The 17,053-nt window shown below is 41.1% G+C and overlaps 1 protein-coding gene across 19 annotated transcripts in view; it reads left to right on the forward strand.

The window, feature by feature from the left end:
• RAPGEF4 (Rap guanine nucleotide exchange factor 4) overlaps window positions 1-16,851 on the forward strand; it is a 296,495-nt gene extending 279,644 nt beyond the window's left edge. For all 19 annotated transcript variants that reach the window (XM_023622000.2, XM_070242008.1, XM_023621998.2 and 16 more), the window contains 5 exons: window positions 1,269-1,319; window positions 2,110-2,197; window positions 2,595-2,659; window positions 12,582-12,636; window positions 15,570-16,851. In XM_023622000.2, the coding sequence (XP_023477768.1) occupies window positions 1,269-1,319; window positions 2,110-2,197; window positions 2,595-2,659; window positions 12,582-12,636; window positions 15,570-15,697 (387 nt within the window). In that variant the 3' untranslated portion in view covers window positions 15,698-16,851. The remainder of the gene's footprint in view (window positions 1-1,268; window positions 1,320-2,109; window positions 2,198-2,594; window positions 2,660-12,581; window positions 12,637-15,569) is intronic.
• The last annotated feature ends 202 nt before the right edge of the window (window positions 16,852-17,053 follow it).

Consider the following 17,053-nt stretch of genomic DNA (forward strand, 5'->3'; position numbering starts at 1 on the left):
CTCTTTGGACGTTCCCTCTGAGCAAGGATATCAGGTTGCCCTGAAACCTGACTTGAAGAGAGGTGCTAGGAAAATGAGCCTGGAGGATACGGAGGAGACTAGTTCCTAGAAACAAAATAAGATTTTTACAATGTTTAAATGGGAATATGACAAACTGATTCGGATATGAGAGAGAAGGAGGAGAGAGGACCTTTTCAGCCATTGCAGAGGCCTGACCGGTGAAGTGGTTGTTGACAGTAGACTTCACTGTGCGAAGCAGAGCTGAGCTGGGGATCTCCGAGGCCCGGGACTTGGTCACCACTTCCACAGTCTCAGGATGAGAAGCACGTCATGCTGCTCCATCTTGGTGTGGCCCTGTCAGAAGAGAAATGTTGAGCTTTACTAAAAGCTCAGGATCTGAGCAAAGTGAGAACCAACAGATTGAAAGATGATTCAGTGTTAACCTACTGGTGTAGATATATAGGAATAGTCAATGGTGTTGAAGCGTGTGCCAAAATATAAACATGAGAAGTTACTAAATTGATAGAACTATCAATTTTTGTATTATAGCAGGGCAGGAAAATCATGAGGGAGAAATGTTTGTGTAGAAAAGTGTGGAGCATGTAAGAGGCAGGTGATGTGAATTACAGACGCCCTGACCATCATCGGCTGTGTGACTTTGGGCATGTCAGTTTAAACTGTGAGGCTTAATTTCTTCCATCTATAAAACATAGGTTTAATCTATTCAAACTAATATTCACTGAGCACTTACTATGTACCTGACACTCTTTTAGGCACTGAGGATATAGCAATAAACAAAACTGATAAAAATCCCTGTGCTCATATAGCTTACATTGTAAGGGAGAAGGAGGTCGAAATAGATAGTTTCCAAAACTTGTGATCCTAACATCCTCTGGTCTAAATTCCTAATTCTGAATATCAGAGAGTTTAAAAAGGGGGTTGGGGGGGTGGCGTATTTCCAAACCACTTGTCATCTGTGAATGCAATCTTCTTTATGAATAATCCGTTTCAGAGAACAGTATAAAAGCAGTAAGACCAAAGCATCCATAGTTACTTTTGGTTCAACTAGGTTCTGCCTCTTAAAAGGCGAGTTCTCTATATTCCAGAAGATTATCCTCAAATGACAAGATGGATTACAGTCTGGCCTGTCTTAGAGATGTTTGATTAAGAGCCAAAAGCAATACATTTCCCCTAGAAATGGTCACACATGATACAAATCCAGATATTGACTCTGACATATGAGGGTGGCATTTTCATTTCATTAACAGAAACTGCCAAGCAAGTTCAAGAAGTTCTATGCGGAGTTTGAAAGCTTAATGGTAAGTGACAGTGGCTCCTTTATTCTGTTCACTGTCTGCATTAATCCAATTTCTGATTAGCTGAATTGAAGTTCTCATTTCAGAAATTTTATCTGTCCTTGTATGACTTTAAGAAGTTTATGATCCCGTTTTAGTGCTGCTAAAACAAGCATGTCTGCCTAATGAATGGCACCCTCAGGAACTAACTTAAAGAGGACTTATGTCCCACATAAGGTCAATTTGTGTAACTAAGAAAAGCAATATAATAGGATCCTTTCTGTCTAGCACAGGTTGGCTATGGGTTAGAAGCTGCATTTTCCTTGGCTTGCCAAAATTATTTTTCCCCATTGGCTGGGAGGTGTTAACAGACAGAAAAGGGGTGAGTGGAACTTGGCAGGAGGGATGGGATGGGTTCAGAGAGGGCAAGTCGGGTCTGGCTGTGCAAGGCAGAGAGGAGGGTGATCTGAGCTCCCAGGAAGGAAACTGAGCTTCGGGAGAAGGGGAATCTTGTGGTTGGAGTTTGCTTTACCCATCTCCTACGTGCTCCCACAGGAAATCTCTACCCTTGATCCCTGTAGGCAGATATCCCTTTCAAACGAGAAAGCAAACAAAAGCAAATTATTTTCATGTCATACGGGAGGTTGTTTTGAAACAAAAATCTATTTGTTTAATCGCGTCTACCTTTCTTTTGTGGCTACACTTGATTCAAAACTGCCTGATTGTGGCATGCCCAGGCTGGGTGCGTTGGGAGGTAGAGGGGGTGGAGTATGTGTCACTAGTCGTTAACCAGCATCTCTCTGTTTCTCTAAAGGATCCTTCGAGAAACCACAGGGCCTACCGGCTGACCATAGCTAAGCTGGACCCCCCTCTCATCCCCTTCATGCCTTTGCTCATTAAAGGTAATTCTAGGGAGATGCACAGGACAGGTGTGTGGGGAAGAAAATGAACAAGAGCCTCATCAGGTTGAGCTCTCTGGGAAGAATGAGCTCACCCTTCCACCTTCTTCATCTCCTCTCAGCCCCGGCTTTTCTGAAAGGGGTGGGGAGGGAATTGGAGGAGCAGGGATTCAGGATTTGGAAGACTTGATGGTGAAACAGACAGTTAGTTGGGAAATTTTACTAATCTCAGGTAAAGTGCTTTAGAAAGTTAAACACCTAACATAAAAGGAACTATTATCAGCTTTTTTCAACTTCAGTGTTATGCAAATCCTCCAGCATAATCTGATGGTGCTATTGTGGTTTCTTAGTATGACATATTTCTGTTAGTGATTGGAATGTGACTTTTATTTCTTTGCAGATATGACATTTACTCATGAGGGGAACAAGACATTCATTGACAATCTAGTAAACTTTGAAAAAATGGTACGTACGGTGTTATAACCTTAACCACAATGTTTTTTTTTAAATGAAATTTGCATTTGTACTAATAAAGGAAATAATTTCCATATATGCTGCCATGCTAAAAAGGTAGTTACGCATAAAGGAGTTTTGAAATATTCGGTTCAAATTGGCTACCTATTTTAGTCTGTCAGTTCTCTTTTGTGAAATCGAATAGTATTTGTGCTGCGGCTCACAGCAGCAGCTAGCTTTTATGCTGTGTGGTTCGTCCTTGGCTGCCTGTTGCTAAAATGCACGAATGTTCCAGAGTGACTTCCATGTTGTTGTTTTGTTGTAAGGTTTATGGAGCTAGACTGCCCCGGGATGCCTTTGAAATGTTTATCTGCTGAGCCTGACTTTAGTGCATGTACGTAAAAGGTAGCTTATAGCAGATTTCTGTTATGTAGTATTAATGGAAAGATGTGTTACTTATCCCAATAAAGTTCACCCAAGTTCAGAGAGGGTACTTGGAAATCTTCATAACCAAAAACTAAATTTTTTTAAATAACAGATGCAGAACTGGTACATATTCAGTATTTTCCAGCCACCCACCTCCCCAAAAAAAGCTGTGTTATCTGGCATTAGGTACTTTGCAGTTTATTTTCTTATGTTCTGTGAAGCAATAAGGCAGGTCTTGCCAAAACCTTTCTTTAGCTACATAGTTCATGTTAATGGAATGCTCCATTGTCTTCTAAATCCTCTGGCTGCATCCTGGATGGATGTCACAGTGTTATCTCTGTGTGGGTGAGCATCTGCCCTGGGTAGTGGTTTGCAGGGGTGAATGGGAGGCTGCAGGAAAAGCTCAGGAGACATCAGGTTCCATTCTCAGCTTCATCACTTTGTAGCTGTCCCTTAACTTCTCTGTGGGTCAGTGTCCCCAACAGAAAATTGGCATCACACCTGCTCCATCCATCCATCTCTGGAGTTTGTTGGAGGGTCCAGAGTATATAAGTATTCCTGTAAGCCATAGAGTGCTATAGAATTCTTATCAGAAAACTGTTCTTCTAATTGCTTCTTGAAATCCAGCTAGTAGGTATGAGTCCAGGAGAATGTCAGACATCCTGCAGTAATCTTAGAAGGATCACACCATTCGGCTTTGGGAATGAGCTCATTGCAGAGCCCAGCCTGGTAAAGAAGTGCAGCAGTTGCTGGGCACTCGGTTCCCGTGTCTTAAGCTTCTTAGGAAAAGCCCATGAGTCCTCACTCTTCAAAGACACTCTATACAAGAGCGCAAATATTTTCTCAGCAGTCTTCCTCTCCACCCCCTGCCTACACCAAGGGCAGGTATGAACATCTCTGTTACTGTGTCATTTTAATAATTCTTTGATCAAAGTGAAAAGCATTCTTTGCTCACTTATTAGTCTGGAGAATTAAACATATTTCCCTGATTTCTCAAAAGAAAGGCTTGTTTTCCAGAAAGGAAAGATTTAGCAAGTAGGTAAAGAACCTTCCGGATCACTTATGCAGAAATGCAGAGAGGTGGCAAAGCCAACCATCTGACTGTAAAATATATGTGCACAGAGGCATAGAAGTCAGAGTTTCCTGAAGAGTTGAAACAGCTTAAAAACTTTTGATCTTTAAAGTTAGCTAAACAGAACGAACAAGAACAGCAGAAATATCTGTCGAGGAGGGCCAAAGTTGTCTCATCTGGGCCTTTTGATCTTGGTGTCACATCCGTAACCTACAAAGGAAAAGTCAAGATCATATTCGGCGGGTGTTAAGAGAGCTCCCCTTCCCCGTTTTTGCACTGCATGCCCATAGCAGTGGATTCTCATCTGCCCAGCAGTGAGGAGAGAGGTCCTTCACACCCTACTCTCAGAAAAAGTCCGCTTTTCTTAAAAACAACTGAACAGCTAAGTTGGCAATTCAGCTGCAATGACGGACACCTAAATTACTGATGGCTTAAGCAAGATAAGTTTCTTTCTTTCTAACTTAAAGGTCCAAGCATGTCTGGTAGTTTTGCTTCAGGAAGGGATCAAGGTTTTAGGCTTCTTCTCTCTTGCGATTTCACCGTCTGTATGGTCCAAGATGGCAGACCACCATGACCTCATTCCAGCTAGACCTAAAGGGAAAAGGTGAAGACGTGCTTCTTTCCTGCAAGGATACGACCTGGAGTTACTCTTACCACTTGGCACACATTTTATTAGCCAGAAACTTAGTCACATGAAAGGACAGTTAGAATATGTAGCCCTCATTTTGAGCATCTACGTGCCTCACTATAAATTAGGGGATTCTATTACTATGAAAGAGGAGAGAAAGGATAGTGAAAGAGTGCTGTTAGTTCTTTGCTCTGGCAACTGTAAATTTTCTTTAATTTGATAAATCATACCATGGGAAAGTTTAATTTTACAGTTGCCCTTCCATGAGTTAGATGTTCCTGGAAGATGAAATGGAATTTCAAAAAGATCTGATTATGTTTTTTTAAACCTGACTTTGACTAACCCGGCACTGGTTGCCAACTTTCCAACCTTTTCTCTTCATAAACTAGCTCCCCTCTGCCCCCACACCACCACCCCACTAGTGGCTGCCGTTCGTCCCATGTGTCGTGGGGAAGGATGCGTCTCCCTTTTCAGGTTGAAGTCCATGCCGCTTTTGAGTCATTCATCAGCAAGGCCAAGGTGGTGAGCAGAGCTGGCAGCCTTTGTGGGGCTGGTAAGCTGTATCCCGAAAGGGAGCCCCTGCCAGGGGCAGAAGTCACTAGGGTAGCCAGGAACACAGAAGCCTTTTCTTGGTGGCAGCATTGCACAGTCACAGCAAACTACCATGCCAACCCAAAGTGTTTTTATTTTGAACCTCTTCACCCTTGAGGTACGAAATGAGGATTAGAGAATTTGTTGCATATTGGTTTTCAGGATTTATGAGTATGAACAAAAGAGAATTCACACTCTGATCCATATGCAAAAAAAAGAAAAGCAGACATTCTTTCATTTGGGGGAAACATAAAGGAGTATTCAAAAAAATGTTTGAATAAAGCCCTTTGTAGCTTTCTATGGCATACATGAATATTTATAACATTTAGGAGGTAGACTAGCAATGGATTAGAGGATAATATGCTGGCCGGCTGCCACTATCCCAGGCTGCATAAAGCATGCTGATAGCCACGGTTGCTACTGTATTAGGAGGTTGGTTCTATTTCACACTTAGCCATATTTAGGTGTATTTATTTATGACTATTATTTTAAGATACTCATTTTATTTGTAATGAGAAGTATAGGGCAAACTTCTATGCTTCTAGAAACATTAACAGAAACTAATTCATTAAGGAAATGTTTTGAATTCTTTTATTTTTGTATCACTAATCATGCTATTTCATAATTATCAACAATATGTTTTCTATCACCAATAATATCATTATAAGATTCATAGAGAGAGCACTGGACCTTTATCAGGCTATGGAAAAAAGAATCTCCAAGTAAAAATCTAAATGTTCAAATCCACCCAATTCCCAGACCCTTCCAATACAGCAGAAATGTACAAGAGGACTTGGAAAGTTTACTTCTTTATATAGAATTCACAAACCAGTCTAAGTGCAGCTCTTCCAAAGGTTATGGTTCAAAGCCAGACAATATGTTTAGAGTGTCCAGGCAAAGAATTTTACTAGGAAATAGAAAGAAACCCAAAAAGTAGTTCTTAGCCTTTAGGAGATTATATGCAGTTGAGAGGATAAAACATAAACACATGAAATATTAAAAAGCAACAAAAGATATAAAAACTAGTTCACAATAGTAATAAAAGAGATGTCAAGAAAAATGCAAAGAGAGGTAACTTCATGCAGCTGTATCAGAGGAAAGTAAAATCCTATTAAATACAATGACATAATATAATCAAATCCAGACTTGTTACCCTGAGCACCCGTCCGGCCTCATCTCACGCTTCATCTTCTCTGTACTCAGTCCAAGTTGTACTCAGAACAACCTTCTTTCTTTTCCTTCCTTCCTCAGGGTTTTGCACTAGCTGTTACCTTTGCCTGAAATTTTCCCCCGGTCTTCACCTGTCTGGCTCCTTCTCATTGTTCAGGTCTCAGTTTGTGTGTCCCCTCCTCTGAGCGGTCTTCCCCGACCACCCTTCAAACACTCCTCTCCCCTCCCCACCCAGCCCTCTCACACAGAGAACCTTGCCTTGACAGCTCGGTCCACAATCTGAGGTGATCTTCTTTACTTGCCCCTTCGTGGTCTGTCTTCCTCACTAGAGTGGAAGTGTCCTAGACCAGGTATCCTATCTGTTCTGTTTACTGATATTTCTCCAGCACCCAAAAATGTGTCTGGCACATTATCAACATGCAAGATATATTTGTTATAAGTTCACACGCTCTGCTTCGGCGGCCCAGGGTTCACAGGTTTAGATCCCTGATGTGGACCTAGCGCCACTCAGCAAGCCATGCTGTGGCAGCATCCCACATGAAATAGAGGAAGATTGGCGCAGATGTTAGCTCAGAGCCAGTCTTCCTCACACACACAAAAAAGAATAGCCCAATCATATTCTAGTTTTGGACTCAGTGAGATTAGACAATGCATAAAGCATTTTTAAAGGATTTTATGTAACAAAGATATAATGCAGGAGTATTTTCTATTTCATTAGAAAATTGATTAAGCAGAATGTCCCAAGCATTTTGCGTTACTGATACTTTAGGCAAGATGACTCCCTTAACCTTCTCTTCCTAATTGGACATTATTCTATGCCCCTGCTCACTGTGGTGCTGCCTCTGTCCTTCAGTGTCCTTCCCTGAGGGCAGAGATGCACAGCACTCTGCATGTGTCTGGACAGGCACCTGAACTGCCATGTCCCATGGCTACCATATGTACAATATACCATGAGCATCGTATGTGTTACATGCGTGTATCTGTGTGTCACACACCTTTTAGATATTAAAGCTCCATAGCTAGGGAACAGGGCTCAGGGTTCTTCATCAATGATGCATGTGGTGAAGGCTGGCTCAGCAACTGGGCCTTTTTATCTCTTATCTCTGGTCCTTACTGTGCACTTAACTCCACTTGGTTCCTATCACAGGCACAAACTTTATAGGTGAGAGACTGTGTATTTCCAGATATTTTTGTGGGGAAAAAAACTTTTATCTTAAATATGTGAGGGTCTGAGTGAAATAATCAGATGGTGTAAATGTGGTTTTACACATGCTAGGCAAGGAATAATTGACCAAGATCCCATATTTGATAGACACACAGACAAGGGCAGAACCAAATCAGTAGGAGCAGAAATAAGAAAAGAAGAAGAAATCTGGCAAGTATTAAGAACAAGAATGGCAAAGATCGCAAGGCGCAAGAGAAGGAAAGACAAAAACTGTTCAGAGCAGGCGTTCAGCAGAGGTCTGAGGTCTGGGAGCAGCTCCTCAAGGGGCTCGGAGCAGAGAGACAGCCAAGCCTGAGAAGAGGGAGGCTCTGCAAGTGTGAGATTGCGAGAGTGTTGACAGTGCACCGTGGCATTGCCTCGAGGGCCTGCCGGTCTGAACTTGAAACACAGGCGTTAGCGTCGGCTCCTCTTCAGCATCATTGGGAGAGCTAAGGGAGAGCCAGGACCCAGCGAACAAGAGCCAGTAGAGAGCTGGCCGGAAAAGCTGGAGACGGCTGTAAAGGCCTCATGGGTTATCCACAGTCTGAATAGGAGAGAAGGTGGCACTTGGCCAGCCCACTCCTGAGGGGAGGGCACTACAGAAAGCTAAACGGGGAGGCCAAGGCCCCAAGGGCCCAGTCTGAGAAGAGGCCCCTCTGACACGTCATTGGATTCAGGGGAATTACTTGTATCAGAGCTTGGGACTGTAGCCTCATGACCTCTTGCCTGTGCCAGGCTGGGTGTGGACAGCTGTTGCCCCTTCCTCTGGACGGCAGCTTTGTACTGGTCACTCTGCAACTCAGGCCCTAGGAAGGACACCTACTCTGAGTCACTCTGTTTTCAGCTAAAGAAAGAAATAACTACATGAGGATAGTTACAGAGTCCTTCACGTGCATTTCACCTCATTTTTCCTTTCTAAGCCTCCCTCCGTGACTTCAAGTCCTGAGGGAAATTCTTCAGCTTTCAGTTGGGTCCATCGCTCAGCCCCATAGGTGAGGAACTGAATGAATATATTTATTTTTGCAAATAAGCTCTGAAGACCTATAGAATTTGTAAATTACTAACTTCTAAATTAGTAATTTAGAATTCGTCCCAAGAAAAATGGCGGCTGTGTGAAATTTAAAATGTGGAATCCCAAGGGGAAGCCTGGCCTTCTCCCTGTGGACTGTTTTCTTGGCTGGAGTCCTTGAGGGCCGTCTGATGAGCGGACTCCAAGGTGGAGAGTCTCAGCAGGGGGTGGGGTGGATCAGAATCAGGTCAGGTATGGAAAGGGGGTCCACGCTGTCCACCTACACTGACTCAGAGTGCCTTCCAAAGGAGGCTGTTCTCCTCGCTTTGCCCCTGGATTACAAATCGCTGCTTTAATAAGCCAGTTGCTCATGGAATGTGTCATAAACCTCAGGTTTGCTGGGATGGAAAAAAAGACGAGAAGCTCTCCCTTGGAGTAATCAGGTATTTTCCCACTGACCTGGCGTTATAGGAAAGTTGCCTGGCCTGCTCCAGGCAGGCCAACCTGCTCCGGCAGGACCACGGAGCCTAGCGTAATTTTTGGCTTGATCCCTGTGGTGGCAGTTGGATAATAAAGCCTGTGTGTCTTTCACCTTAGTTTCTGGCAGCCTTAACTGAGAGCACCAACGAATAAGCAGCCGTCTGCTATGACAAATAACACCCGAGGTTTCAGCCTGCAGAAGGCTAGGAAGACTCTCACTAGATGGATTTTAGTGGATATAAATGCAAAATCCTCCACTTTGGTCCAAGAAATCAGCTGCATATCTACAGAGAAAGACCTGCATCCAAAGGGCAGCTCAGTGAAATAGGCTGAGAGGCTTCATTCACTATTAGTTCAACAGATGTCAGCAAAGTGACTTTTTTAAAAATGTGACTTACACATGTAGCATCATCTAGGTCAAGGAAGGAAAGTGATAATTCTTCTGCACTCTGTGATTGGCCTCATCTAGGGCGCCACACTCGAGGCTGTTCAGAAGAGACTCGAAACCATCTTATGAAAAATTGTTAAAGAAAATGGGAATATTTAGGCTGAACCAGAAAAGACTTGGGATTGGGAAAATATCTCTGGTAGTCTTCTTCAAGTATTTGAAGGATCGTCCTGTTAAAAAGAAACTAAACATGTTTTTGTGGCTCCAGACCTCAGAACGAGGATCACTGGGTGACAAGCAGAGGGAAAAAGACTTTGACCCAAAATGATCAAAAAATTTCTAATAGTCAGAAATGTCTAAAAATGAAAGGGGCTGTCTTTGGAGTTAATGAGGTCCTTGTGGCTGGATGCATCCAAACAGTGGGAAGCCACTGTTTATAAGCAGGCTATCAAAGGGGTCAGGCACCCTGGAGACCGCTGAAGAGGGGACTTCTGAAGTCTCTTTCAGTGGCCCAGGAAAGTGTCTTGTGGTTGGGGGTTGTTGTCAGTAGCATATTAAATATTGCGTATGTCACTGAGTCCAAAAGAGGGTGGAGTTAAAATATCAAGTTAACCCTTCTTTGACCTTGTGCACGCATTCTGTAACTATGCATTGACCAGCAATCCTAGTGGGTTTCGCACACTGTTACTGAGGGTTCACATATTACAGCATTATTGTGCAGACCTCAGAAAGGAAGAGAAGGGACCTCGTTGCAAAGCCAGATTTGGATTTCAAAGTTAAACTGAAGTTATCTTCAAGGACAATTAAAAAGGATATGTCAAAATTAAAACCATTGTTAAAATTAATCAAAGACGTAGAAAGGTAGAATGAACCCCAGAGCTGGAAATTACTGATTTAAACAATTGTTCTCACATTTTAAACTACATAATGAGCTAAAAATTATGAAGCCTCGGAGTATAGCTGTAAAGAGTAGTCTGAAACCAAAGTCAGAATGAAATGTTTTAGCTTTCAAAACTAAAAAGCAGAACAATTACTCCCGACAAAATGGTATAGGAAGAGGTTTCTGACCCCTGCTAATTGTTTTATTATTCTTCAGAGGGGCATACTGGCAGCATTTCCCAGGGTTGTCAGTAATTACACGCCATTCAATATCTGAAGAATTACAATAATTCTGCATGGAATATACTAGTGCCCTTCGGATGCAACGCCTTTAGAGATGTGAAAAAACAACTTAAAGTAAATTAGCGGGAAAATTACCATAGTGACTGTTTATTTCAGGGCTCCGTATATCAGAGGCTAATTATACATTGTATGTTACATTTTCTTGGAGGTATTTGTAATATATTTCTCATGCTGATCAACAGACGTGCTGGTTTTTAGGATCCTTTATGAAAGTCAAGTTCGAACTTTTCCGATTGCCTCTTTGTGTATGAGAAATTACCCAGTACAGACACATGTCTCTTAATGCTTGCCAGTGTCCTCGAAGCAGTAGTATTCAGCGAGGTGTTATGAATGTTCACGTGGATATATTTGTGAAGCTTTGACTATTCTATAAATTCTTTTCCTGCCAAATAAGTTGATTTTTTTTTAACACTATATAACCTTTCTCAAAGTCATTTTCTATACTTTGGCAGGCCAAGGGTCCATGAGAGAAGAAAGCAAGGACTGGAATTACATAGCCCTCAAAGATTAAAAAACCTCTTTTCCCAGCTGGAGCCTTATCAGTTTTCTGCCAGTGTTAGAATTAATCCACCATCTCTGCAGGACCCCCTTTAAAGTCTGAACAGCAAAGGTGTCCTGACTCAGTACACAGAGACTGGGGTTCCAGCTACTGCTAACATAACATGAGCAAGAAATGCACACCCTGGCTAAGAAATGGTACTTGGGTCTCACTGATGTTTTTCCTTGTATTTCTGTCCTTCATTTTCGTTCTCCTTTCTTCTTTTGTTTTTAACTGAGTTGGGTGCAGTTATAAAAGATTCCCTTATATGTCTTTATGGCAACCAAACATTTTACAAATAAATTAAGAAGATCACTTGACAAAATTAACGAAGGTTAAATAAAGTGTGATCTATCCATGGGATTGAATGCCTACTCATTTGAAAAATATTTTAAATGCAAATGGCATGGAAAATAGTCACAATGCCCTGTGAAAAAAATTCAAAACAAAAATCTGTAAAGTATGACTTCAGTTTTTTGAAAAATAGGCCTTTATATACTTATTTTAAGGTGTTAGAAGAAAATATACCAAAATATTAATGAAGTTACTCTGTGAAGTGATATTCTAAGTGGTTTTTACTTTGTTCTTAACATTTTCTGAATTTCCTGATTTTCTCCCCTGTGCATGTGGTAGTGTTAGAAAGGAAGAAAAAGGAAGGAAGGAGGGAGGGGGAAGGAAATCAAATCATTAAGATTAACATTAAAGCACACACTTTTGCTAGAAGATTAGAAATCTCAGTAATGCATAGTGTCTAGCAAAATGCACAGGTAGAACATTTTGACTATGACTGCTGAGTACAATCTAATACCTCATTATGGAGTCCTGTTCACTGTGAGGAACTTGACAAGCTAACCCTTCTCCAAGCCCAGGATAATTACAAATTCTCTTATAAATTTTGCAGCGACCTCAAGGAGGGCTGGTGAAAACTAGTCCTGAGGAATAAAAAGCAGTCAGGAATGACACGCTGCTTTTTATGTTCAGGGGAGCAAGCAAACAACCAGACTAGAGTTATGCCGTTAGTATTCCTCGCCTGGAGAATGCCTTGTATGTGCGAGTGTGGGTGCCTCTTTCAAGTAGTTAAACCAGTTATACATCAACCAGTTGCCTCCAGATAGTCAGCATCGCAGAACAGGCTGTTTTTCGTGGTCCCAGGTATTGCTGAAATAAATAATGGTTTGTTTTCCTTTTGGATTATACACTACGCTTACTTGCATTTCTGTCTTTCTTTTTTCTTTATTCTTTTTAGCGCATGATTGCAAATACTGCCAGAACAGTGAGATACTGCAGGAGCCAACCCTTCAGTAAGTTCAAAGCTGCTGCCTGCTGCAATATGGATCTTGGTGATTAAGTCCTTCTTAATGAGGCTACTGAGACATTCTAGAAGTCTGGACAGTATCTGATTGTGTCAGAGACACTTTGGACCACGAATTCCATGTGATAGGGGCCTTGAGTTTAAGGAAACTAGAAAATAACCATAAAAATAATATTTTATGAATGAACTTACAGAGGATTCATTTGCTCTTTCCAGTGTGGCTAGAGACAAACAAGGTGTGATTGCCAACAAGTCCTGCCTCAGACCGACTCTCTTTATGACTCACTGCTTGATGTTGAGAAACTCACATCAACTCTTGATGACTCAATCCTGTCGTTTATAAACTGGGGAAGATAATATTTATTGTCTCTTGGGGTGTTGCAAGGAGGCATTAATGTGTATAGCACATTTGTGAAAGGTCCCATAGCAGGAATTCATATTCTTTTTTAGTATTCCCAGGTGAATTTAAGGTGCTCTTCTTAAATCTGAACATATAGCACAATAACTGGCATAATAGAATGCTTTAATATAAAACTGTCACTAATAATAAATAACAGTTTTAAACTGTTCGGAGTTAAGTTGCATCACAGCACCAGATCATCGTGCCGGACCAGTGCTACTGTGTCCTCTGGGCTGGGGCTTTGGTGAGGGTGGAGTTTTGGCTCCCTCAAGCTGGGCTGGGAGTAAGAAGGTGGCCCCTGTAAATTTTCTTGCCAACTTCATTGTATGAGTCACTTGAAGTCATTTGGCTCAGTAAGTCAACATGATAATTTGACATGGCCATGCCCGTGAAGCCAGCAGTGCCATCCCTTCCAATAAACGTAGTACTAAGAGACTAAAAGTTTCTCGTTTGATTAATCAGAGCTATTTTTACTCTTCCTAGCACAGGACTGGCCCAAAGTGAGGGTTTGCTAACAAGGGATGCCAGAACTGCTAAATGTTCATTCTTTAATGTATAAGGGGAAAAAATCTAGGAAAAATAATCTTGACTTGGGGAGCAAGTAGACCTTTAAAAAACTGATTCAAATGATTGTGCCTCCACTTCTTCCAAAATGAGAATAGTCTTGCACATCATCAACCATTCCTATGTGGATTCTGCCAGGATGAAAGTGTCTCATATCGCTTCATCTAGTAATTTTAATTTACTATACGTATAAAGACATGGTCATAAAGCAGTTATACAAGTGAATATGAGAATATATAAGTGATGCCAGTCTGCAACAGGGGTTTTTAATCTAGAATCCATGGCCCTTCAGGGGAATCCAGGAAATTCCTGAAATTAAACACAAAATTTTGTGTGCCTGAGAGGATTCATAGCCTTGAGAAGGTTCTCAGTGAGGTCCAAGTACCACAGAAGAACCGTAATAGAGTGTGTTTTGTTCCATAAGCCCCTTTGGAAGTAAAGTGTATACTCTTCTCCATCTTCTCCTGGAGAAGTGGGGGGAGAAATTATATGTATATATAAAAGTCTCCACTGCATTTGTTGACGTTATCAGTAACTGCTGGTAAACAACAGCTGCTCAGCTCTGAAGTCAACAATCTATAGATAAAGCTATAGGAATAGATTCATAAACATTGTGGGAATATGTACAATGTAATTACAGTATATTGTACATGTAGAGTACACTGCCAGTGAGAAGCGAGGAAATTAAACACTGTGGTATTATTTATATGTGATAATTATACTGATGAGTTTCTTCTTAGAGCGAGAAGGGGCCTTTGTATCTTCTCTCTGCTTTTCTGTGTTCAGACCTGCAGCACTCCCTTCGCCCGCTAAGCAGATGGCATTCTGATTGTCTTTGGGAGTGGTGTGTGGATCAAAGAAGAGCAAATGGACTGCAGAAGGCAGTGCACTATGGCCGAGAGAACACTGGTCCAGAGTCCAGTCTCGAGCTCAGCCACTCCCAGATCCCACTGGACGAGAGCCCCACACCCATGATCCACAGGGCAGAGGCAGCCCACACACCATGGCAGAGGTGTTGGGTCTAAACAGAGCATTTTTTTTTCCCTTTTATTTTGAAATAATGTCACCATTAAAAAATTGGCAGACTTCTGGGGAAGAAATTCAGATTTCTCATTTCTCTGGAAAAACAAAATCTGGCTTCTCAGGGTGCAGATTCCCACGTGGCAGCAGCATGTAGGAGATAGTCACTTCTAAAGGGACCTGTGTTTCCAGTTCACCACTGTCAAATTTGGCATTTCTTAGTCATGTATATTCCCTGCATAGGGCTCTGGGCATTTGATTCTTCTTTCAGCCTGTTTTTAGGGAAATCGGTTAACTTCAGATAGCTCCGTGGCTCATATATTTGGGGGAGTGGATGAGAATAGTGGTAACTGGGATTTCAGAACAAGCAGCATCAGAGAATGGAAGGTCTAGCAGAAGTCATGACTTCAGTCGATAAGTTGGTTTTTTCCTAAGACCACAAGACCTGTGCAGTAATGCTGCAAGTAACAAGGGGAGTCGGCCTTCACGGTCTCACTGACTTGCTTCAGTTCAGCCCAGGTAGTAAGTGCTTTTGTTAGGAGCTAATGAAAACTATGTCTTTTGCCATTAGTCCTCATCTGGATCAAAGGGGACAGAGATCAGGGTGTGAGACACAGGTAGGATGATAAGGGAAAACAATTTTAATGTATAACCGGGGGCGATAATTAGGCAATCCTTTCACTTTTATTGGGCACCATTTTTCTTACAACATGCCATGCAAAGGAAAATGATCAAAATAGGTGATTCCAGGGAAGAAAAGGTAGGAGGGAGGAGACGAAACATCCAAGTGGAAACATTTCAATGAATATAGTGTGTTGAAAGGTCTTGATGGAACCCAGGAATCCATGATAAATGTAATAAGTAGTTGGAGAAAATAAAACTGTATCTTATATGTGTGTATTATGCAATGCCAATTCTACTCTTTTCTCTTTCAACAGATCCTGATGCCGCTCAAGCTAATAAGAACCATCAGGATGTCCGGAGTTATGTACGGCAATTAAATGTGATTGACAACCAGAGAACTTTATCACAGATGTCACACAGATTAGAGCCTCGTCGACCATAGACATTTAAAGTGCCCAGAACAATGGTTTGCCTCCAGTCCACAATCTTTCAAAATGCCATTTATGCTACAACTGACTGTATTGTCACTAGAGAATTCTACAAAACAAGCAAAAACACATCCTGAGACATCTTGGAGCTACATTCAGCTTACCAGCGTCATGACAAGAGAAGAAATTATTTGACTTGCATAAAGCTTGCACACTCTAGCTTAGGAATCCCCAGTTTGTAGTCACCCTGTTTTATTTCCAATTGTGCCATCTTCTTTGCTGAAACATGAAATAAGACCCACATGAAGAGTTTGGTAGAAATATTGTCAAGAGAAATATTAAGCCCCTGTCATTGTTTCTAAGAATGTTTACAGGGTGAGATGTGCTACAAATGGGATTTATTTGCATACATCAGTGGTGGTATAGTTTCATCATTTTTAACTCAACATCTTGATTTGGAGCATGGGGTTTTGGGAAGGTGTTGAGGAATCCATGTAAATCCAAATTATAGGCTGTGTTCTTCCATCTTCATAGTCTTAACGTGGGGAGGTTGAACCTGACCACATTACTATAAAACGTTATGGCTATTTATGTAATTTAGAGAGGACTGGTCTGTAATTTCTGAATGATATATAGAATAATATTTATGTTTACAACGTAACTTTTTTAAACTTACAAATCAGGATTACGTACATAAGAATTCCACTAAGAAACTCCAAGGTTCTTAAAATTGCCAGCGTTAAGATAAAAAACTAACATTTCAAAAGAGCACAATATGCACAAAACATTTTTCAAAATTAAAATATTTTCCTGGGCATTAAAGACCTTTACTATTGGCCAATTATTGTTACTGATTTAAAAAACACACACACACATTTTTTCTGGACTTAAATGTTACTACAAATACCTTAATTTTCAGCAATTGTTTTGCACTTTCAAAAAGATTGTAAATAGTTCATTCAATCAATGGTATAGAGTTATTTATTTGCTACATAATAGATATTGTGCCAAATACTTTTTATTTATTTTATTTAGTATGTAATTTTGGAGTACATTTTTTTCCTGTTTTCACAGTTAGGCTACATTTAATGTGTAGGAATTGTATGTATGTATATCTTCTGTAAATAATAGCTAGTACCTTCATTAAATATAATTGTTCACAAGAAAAGGTTGTGTTCTCAATTCCTATAATATGGGAGGGCTAACCACTTGGTATGGTGGGGTCCTCCATTTTTTTAATTGAAAAAAATTCACATACTATAAAAGCCACCCTTTTAAAGTGTGCAACTCAGTGCTTTTTAGTATATTCACAAGGTTGTACAATCATCATCACTATCTAATCCCAGAACATTCTCTTTATCCCTAAAAGA

This window comes from Equus caballus, chromosome 18 (genome assembly GCF_041296265.1).
Source record: "Equus caballus isolate H_3958 breed thoroughbred chromosome 18, TB-T2T, whole genome shotgun sequence".
Lineage (NCBI taxonomy): Eukaryota > Metazoa > Chordata > Mammalia > Perissodactyla > Equidae > Equus > Equus caballus.